This window comes from Cornus florida, unplaced genomic scaffold, assembly GCF_030987335.1.
Source record: "Cornus florida cultivar Cherokee Brave unplaced genomic scaffold, ASM3098733v1 CherokeeBrave_3.0.0_Hap2_Chr10, whole genome shotgun sequence".
NCBI lineage: Eukaryota > Viridiplantae > Streptophyta > Magnoliopsida > Cornales > Cornaceae > Cornus > Cornus florida.
Window position 1 is genome coordinate 107,290,170 of NW_026775580.1, and position 8,136 is coordinate 107,298,305.

General features: G+C 35.2%; 1 protein-coding gene across 2 annotated transcripts; it reads left to right on the forward strand.

Annotated features, from left to right (window-relative positions):
* The first annotated feature begins 266 nt into the window (after positions 1-266).
* On the forward strand, positions 267-3,066 carry LOC132276839 (uncharacterized). 2 transcript variants are annotated; one of them, XM_059778461.1, is made up of 6 exons: positions 267-970; positions 1,091-1,223; positions 1,586-1,703; positions 1,824-1,860; positions 1,934-2,186; positions 2,279-3,066. In XM_059778461.1, exons 1-6 carry the CDS (start codon positions 800-802, stop codon positions 2,416-2,418), a joined length of 852 nt encoding a protein of 283 aa, XP_059634444.1. In that variant the 5' UTR covers positions 267-799; the 3' UTR covers positions 2,419-3,066. The 2 variants fall into 2 exon arrangements, with proteins under 2 accessions (XP_059634444.1, XP_059634443.1); XM_059778460.1 differs by having other exon boundaries at positions 268-970; positions 1,568-1,703.
* Positions 3,067-8,136: the final 5,070 nt, after the last annotated feature.

The window sequence follows — 8,136 nt, forward strand, 5'->3', positions numbered from 1 at the left end:
GTTAAATACAACCGAGAGAGAGAGAGAGTTGAACACAATCAAATAGGAGTGAGAAATAGAGTCAAGGAGAAACCCCACAAGTGCCATCACAGGTCATCATCATGGAACATGAAGAGCGGAGCAGAGGTACTGTCAAATTGGCAAAGCCCACTCCAACAAAATATACTATTCATAGGAACTACTGATAAAGTTCCAAAAAAAAAAAAAAAAGAACAGGTTGTGGTCTTATTTTTTTCATTGGACAACCTTGCCCTACCTTTGTCGTGGGTGCCGACCTAGCAGCTTTTTTGTCTTTCTTTTTTCTTCCTTGGTCCTCCTGCTTATTTGTCATCCCTTCTCTCTCTTCTTATACACAAGCTAGTACATATATATATATATATATATAAAGTCTTTCCTCAACTGTTACACCAAAGACACACACACATGCATAAATAAATTATTGATTAGTTGGTTCTTCTTTTCCTTTCCTTTCCTTTCCACCCTCAACAGTAATGATTTTCTCGTTAAGGGTATCAATTTGGAGGAATCTTAGGAGTAGTTGTGAAAAAAGTGTCCAAGTTATAGTAATGGAAAACTAACAAGTTAAACACAATTTTGAGGAGCACTGCTAGCTTTGTGATACCATCAACCACTATCATGCATGTTAATCACATTCAGAGGGCCTCTTTCTGATTTTTCTCTCCATCCATCTCATTCTTTGATCTCTATATTTTGCTTCCGGGAATTAATTGGATTATTGAATTTGTATTTTGGGTTACTTGCTCTTTCTCATATTTTTTAATTATATATATAATTTCAAATGGTGGGAGGGCAGTTGAATGACACCACCTACACCAAAATCTTCGTTGGAGGTTTGGCTTGGGAGACTCAGAGAGATGCCATGAGGCGTTATTTTGAGCAGTTTGGAGAGATCCAGGAGGCTGTTGTTATCACTGACAAAACTACCGGCAGATCCAAGGGTTATGGTTTTGTAAGCCTAGCTATATTCATTTCACTTGCCTTCTCTTTCAAATTTCATACTTTGTCAAGATCATAATGAGTTATATATACACACACTCACACACACTTTTGTGTGTAATTGATTTTTCAGGTTACATTTAAGGATCCAGATGCTGCCATGAGAGCCTGTCAAAACCCATATCCTGTGATTGATGGAAGGAGGGCAAACTGCAATCTTGCTTCACTTGGTGCACATAAGCCGCCTCCACCATCTCCTAAACATAGTTTGTACCTCTCTCCTAATTAATTCCTTTTCTTCCCCGAATTTACTTCTATATACATTCAATGCTTCTTTCTGATCCCTTTAAGATCTAACATGTATTAATTAATGAACATTCTTTTCTGACTCAACCGTGAACTATTGAGCAAATGAGCTGTAAATTTGGCACAGGAAATAATCAGCACAATTTCATTTACATCTGTTTCCACCTTGACAGTTGATTAAGTAGCTATGCTCGGATAAATATTCATCATCTGATATAGTGAACTAAAATATAATTTTTTTTTTTTTTTTTTTTATCTTAATTGAGGCAAAGGGGATATTATAAAAAATTAATCTTTTGGACAGATCGATACAATATTGCAGGTACAGGGCGGTTTAGACCAGTACCTGGATTAGTGTCTCCATCTGCTTATCATGGCTCTTCTTCGATACATTTTCATCAACCCACTGGTCAATTTACATTCCCTTATTCAGCTTATGGGTAAGCAATAGGGTCATAAAGAAATACTTATCAATGCTTTTTTATGTATGTTCTTTTTTTATGTATCTTGATCTCTATTAATCTCCCCATCCCATTTCTATGTTTTTTTCTAACTAATAGGTATAGTGGATATTCCCAAGACAGCATATATCCCATGGTTAGTATTTATCTTATTAATGCATTTATAGCTTATGCTCTACGACAATAACAATTTGATTGCGGTGTTTCAGAACTATTATGATTTATATGGAGGCCAATTCTCACCTTATTACACCATTGGGGCATCAGGGACACCCAGAATTTACCCCAATCTGTATCCTTATTATGCCCAGTATGCACAGAGTAGCCAAGCTCATGGTTTTGGTGTTCAGGATCCCCAAATGGTACAATACCCATATTTACCTCAGCATTATAGATCCACTGGGATCCTACCCCTTCCTTCTTCAATCACAGTCACAACGACAACGACAACTACTACTTCAGGTTGTAAGTTTAACCAATGATAGCTCACATCTTCATTTCAATTGATATGGTTATCAAAATTTTATTGATCCATTTATCGGATATGATACCAGAATCGACAACCACCACCAATAGAATGCTAAATGCAGTGGGTGCAACAACAACAGCAGCAGCAGCAACAGTGACTGAAGCAGCAGCTAGTGCTTCTCAAGCCACCACCGGAACAGTCTCTAAACAGAATTTATCGACTTGATTTGCACTTGGGAGTACATCATCTTCCTAGGAGACTAACAATAATTATACAGTGAAAAGGGTCAGTAACAGAAAGGAAAAGAAAATGAGGAGCTAAGTTACAGTTTCAAAAGAAAGGTGTTTGATCAGCTAGCATAACCAGTGAAGAAATCCAATAATTCAGCAGCATCATGGAATGGGCACTTGAAGTTATGAAATCTTGCTCCACCACCGACTGTTTTCAATTCATTCTCCTACCGTGCTCAACATATCGTCATCCCCGAATCATCATAACAAAGTGGTTAGGTTTAAGAGAAATTTATATTCATTCATGAAATTGTCACAAGGTGGAAATCAGATATTGGTTTCTGATTCAACCTTATGTGTTAATTGTAAGATGATTGTCTAGGGAAGCATAGAGCATCCAATGACATTCTTCTGTTCATATTAGGCTTTATTAGGAGGAGTTGTTCAAGATTAATTTTATTTATCTTTGGACCACTCGGTGTTTGGTCAAGAAGAAATGGCAAGTTCAGATAGCTTGGCCGTTGACTTGTAATTTTTTTGTTTGTACACTATTTTCATAGATTAGTTGAAGGAAGAACATGGTGTCTAATATGATTCCCTTTTTTAAAAATACAAAAATAAAAAAAATAAAAATCTCCTTTTACCTTTTTTCTTTCACTTTTAGACTTTTAATGAGCATTCCTATTTTATTGACTCCTTTTGCATTATCATCTTTTGGGTTTTGTAGAATGTGTTTGGTATCCAAGGACCTCATAGAGAGATTAATGGATGTTTATCCCTTTTCTGTTTCCAGAGTCAAGCATGCAGGCATGCATCATATGCATGTGAACTTTGGAGATTTTTCAGAAGAAATGAATTCGGCAAAGCTGAGAAATTATTACATGATTTCGGCCAATCACACATAAATAGAATAATGAAATAAAGTTGACACATTTACTTGCATGTCGAGTTATCATTGGCCCAAAATATGGAGTGTAAAAAAGAAAGAAAGTATTTTTAGGTCATAGTAAATAGACAAAAATCAGATGATATGACCCACCAACACATCCTACATTGTCCTACAAAAATATATGCCCCAGATGGGCCATTAAGGTCAAGGGAGTGAAAACATGACCCAAACACATCCTGCTTCAAAAACTGCAATTTTTGATACAACATAGGAGTTGATATGGGATAGTTCTCAACAGATCAAAAGATCTTCCACACCTTTGGAGCTCCCTGCTCCCTTCCATGGGAGTGGGGAGCTGCTAGATGTCTACCCCGGATGCAATAAACCCGGCGTGTTCGAATAAGTGCGCTCCGTGGGTATTTTTTTACGCCATTTTTGTTTATGTTCGGCTCAATCTGCTCTTATTTGTTTCGTTTTCGTCTCACCTTGGCAGATCTATTGTTCTCCTCCGGCTAGATCTCTGATTTAGGCTGATTTTGGGTTTTTCCCCGCTTAGATTTGCTCATCTTCTCTTTGATTAGATTTTGTGCTGGGTTTTATGTGTTGGAGCGCCTTGTGGTTGTAGCTTTGGAGCGGTTGCCGTGTTGATGGCCAGACCTTTCGGTCTATCCAGTTTGCTGCTTTCTCTCGTGGTAGTTCCGTTTGCAAAGTGTTGGGCTCTGTTTTCTCCCCAAATCTGGAATATGTTCTTCATTTATTTGCTTTGCTTCATGATTTGTATGCCTTTTCTGGCTTGGCTTTATAAGCCTCTGTACTGCCACCTTGGCTTTAGGCCTTTGTGCTTTTGGATGACAAAAAAAAAAAAAAAGATCTCCACAGTTTCATCAGTTAATATTCACCTAGGAAGTCAATGCAGGTGTACAAAGGCACATTGTGTCTCCTTGCTTAGTCACACAGTGGGTGTTAAAATCAGATGAACAGGGCCCAAAATGCACATTAGTTATGACTCACTATGTCAAGGAGTGAAAGAGCAGAAGGTAAAAGCCTGAACATACATTAGTATGGTCTTACTGTATTTAACCAATAAAATTAGGGTATACCATTCAACCAATAAACCTAAAGAATAATTGCTCTATATTGAATCCAATGAGGGAATACTCTGAAGTCTCAACCAATGGATGCCCCCAATGAATTCAACAAACCTAAAATGCTGCTGTAGGAACCACCCATGTATTTTTTGTAATAATTATACATTTCTCCAATGCAAATTACCCATCTTCTAGTTAAAATGGTGTAGGTTAGGACCTGGATTGGTACTCTAGGTAGGAAAATTATTGAGCAGTGCATCATGAAGGTTAACATTCACTTATAAGATTTTACTAGTGTCTATTTAGTTTCTTCAAAGTTGCAGTCTCCTCCCTCCCTAGCAAAATTAACCTAGGTAGACATGGGACCCACAATTTTATATCAAAACTCAAAACCTCAACAACTTTGCTTTTGATGTGAAAAATCAATTTCTGATGAAAATGGAAGCGAATGGATAAACACAATCTAAAGCACCTTTGACTTTTATCCATTGTCAAAAAAAATATGAAGAAAATAATTTGCAATAATATATGACTTAGCTTTAGAAAAAAAAAAGGCTAAAATTTCTTCAAATAATTATCACACTAATATGGTTTTATAGCAAAGTGGTTAAAGGGTTTTAAGAAACCAGCCGTAAAGCCCTCACAATACAAAATATCTGTTTTAAAATAATATGTTGGTAGTTGTCGTTAAAAGTTTTCAATTTCCCGAAAAAAGAATAATGGTAAAATTGTCTTTTACCTCAACAAGTTATTTCATAATACTGTTCACAGGGTTTTACACCATTAGGCTAGACTAGACGTCGGTGGTTGTTTTTGTTTGTTTGTGTTTTTTTTTTTTTTTTTTTTTTCAGTAAGTAGCTTTTCTGACACCTCTTCCCTTATTTACCAAATTATTCCTCCCTCGAAGATTTTTATGTAAATAGCACAATCTTTCTTTAGTGAACAGTCAATCTGAACAACGAAAAATAGTGTGGGCCGAGAAGGGGGAAGGAGTTCAACCTCGGGTGCCAAAAAATGTGCGACAGTAAATATGTGAGTTGTGTTTGACCAAGAAAAATAAATAAATAAATAAATAATCAAAGTACAATTATAAACTTGAAAGACATTTATTGTGATAAATATAATATATATTACGAAAGCAACAGTATGAGGATTATGGCAGTTAACAGCATTCTCGATTTGTAATTTAGGATGGGTTTAAAGGGGCCCGTCTAAATGAGTTTCGGTGCCAACAAAAAAAAAAAAAAGAAAAAAAAAATCAATATGAGGATTATATACATGGACGAAACCTTAAGATACGTGGTGTAATTTATTTATTTATTTTTGTCATAAATATTTTGTCCATAAAGTACAAACTTCAAAAGTTAAAAGAACTTACCATTCGCGATAAAAAAATAAATAAATAAATAATAAATAAAAAAAAGAAATGACATTAGGGGGCTAAATGGTAAATACAAATCTTTGTTCTAAAAATGTTTCTCTATTCTAAAAAATAATGTTTGAGCATTTTTAATGCAAAATGTTATATTTTCATATCAAATCAAATTTATATTTTGAGAATAGTTACAGTGCCAAAATATTATAATTTTGTAATTCTATTTCAATGATTCATTTTATAAATGCTATTTTTTTTATATATAATAACCATTTCATGTTTTATTATATTTTTGTAATTCTATTTCAATGATTCATTTTATTTAAAATGTTATTTTTTTTTTATATAATAATCATTTCATGTTTTGAGAGTTCATTGAAGTGTCTTATTTATTATTAGAATATAACAATAATTGTATAAGATAATAATAAACTTACAGAAAACTTTCTTCTTTATTGAACTTCCAAACTAGTACAGAGAGAAATATTACAATAGGAAAAAAAGAAAATTGAAAGATACATTTAAGGGAACCTTTGCCCTCTATTTATACATGAAATGGACTTGAAATTATCATTTTGAAGTCCGCATAGTGCATAGGATCGTGTGCTGGAATAATGCAGTCGGTCGGCCCACCACTAAGTGCTGTCTCCTTATCTGATGAAAAGTAGACATCTGATGAAGGAAATACTGTAGAACCAAAGACTTTTGGGAAAAGTTCTTTGTCTTCTTCTGTCGGCAAGATAAGAGGAATCTTTACTTTTTGGGTGGATTCATCTTGTCCACCAAGTGGCCGGTGAGGGAGTCCCAATAATCGGCTACTGTGGGTTCATCTTCAGAAATAAGATCTTCATTGGGATCTTGTGCATAACCAGCTAGACAGGAAAACTGATTACCATCTTGACTGGTCTGGCTAGAGACTGACACCATGGATGCATCATCTCGTACTGTAGGTGTGGAGGAATCAAAAGATTTAACAAATTTGTTCCTCATAAAATCCATGCATTTAACCATTAAATCTGCTTCGGTAATTAATGGTTGTTGCTTTCTGATTATATCTTTAAAGAGTTCAAATGGGTTAAAGATTTCTGGTTCTGGTATAGTTAACTTTGGAACATTATCCATGTATTCCAATGTTTTCTTTCTGATAAGATGGAGGAGGGCTTGGATAGGGTCTTGAGTCATGCCTGACCACCATCGGTAAAAGAAGATCCTCTGAAGGACTGGTAACTTGTCAGTGGTATTACCACATTGAAAATCCCATTTCCAAATCCAAGGGATTCCAAATTCAGTAAAGAAAAATGGTATATATCTATCAATTTGGTAATTAATCAAGAGTACACCATCACTAATGCTATTGCCTTAGTTGATAGTGGTGCAGATATGAACTGTATACAAGAAGGATTGGTTCCTACTCAATATTTTGAAAAAACCACTCAAGGTCTTACCAGTGCAAGTGGTGGTAAAATGCAGATTAAGTATAAACTTAATCATGTTTTCATTTGTAAAGAAGGTATTTGTTTACCATCTACTTTCTTACTCATCAGGAATATGGCACAACAAGTTATTCTGGACACCCCCTTTTTAGCTTTGATCATGCCAATTGAGAAAATTGATTCTCATGGAATATGCTCTATTTTACATGACCAGTCAGTCACTTTTCAGTTTTTGACCCCACCAGTAAACAAGCATATCAATGCTCTTAAGGATAACATTATCTTTAAGGAAAAACAACTGAATTATTCGCAAAAAGAGGTATCCTCCTTAGCAATTAATCAAAGATTGGTACAACCCACTGAGCAACAGAAAATTGAGTCAATACGACAAAACTTTCTAAAGGAAATCTGTAATGAGATTCCTAATGCTTTTTGGGATCGAAAGAAGCATATTATTTCTTTACCCTATGAAAAGGGATTTACCGATCTTATGATTCCTTCTAAAGCTAGTCCCAGCCATATGAAAGCTGACTACTTGGAATTATGCAAAACTGAAATCAGCTCTTTAATGGCAAAGAAGCTTGTCAGTGACAGCCACTCCCCATGGAGTTGCAGAGTTTTTTATGTCAATAACAATGCTGAAAAAGAAAGAGGAATTCCTCGATTGGTTATTGATTATCGACCACTCAATCTTGCTTTGAGCTGGATCCGATATCCAATTCTCAACATCAAAGATCTTTTAGATAGATTACAATCTGCTGTAATCTTTTCTAAATTTGATCTTAAGTCTGGATATTACCAAGTACAGATTGCAGAACAGGACAGGTACAAAACAGCCTTTTGTGTACCTTTTGGACAGTATGAATGGACAGTAATGCCATTTGGATTAAAAAATGCCCCTTCAGAATTTCAACATATTTTGAATAAC

Bases quoted from the DNA above. Each gene is read 5' to 3' on its own strand.
- LOC132276839 (XM_059778460.1), top strand. From the start codon at position 800: ATGGTGGGAGGGCAGTTGAATGACACCACCTACACCAAAATCTTCGTT. The intron at 1,704-1,823 runs GTAAGCAATAGG...TCTAACTAATAG, and splicing joins TTCCCTTATTCAGCTTATGG to GTATAGTGGATATTCCCAAG. The intron at 1,861-1,933 runs GTTAGTATTTAT...GCGGTGTTTCAG, and splicing joins AAGACAGCATATATCCCATG to AACTATTATGATTTATATGG.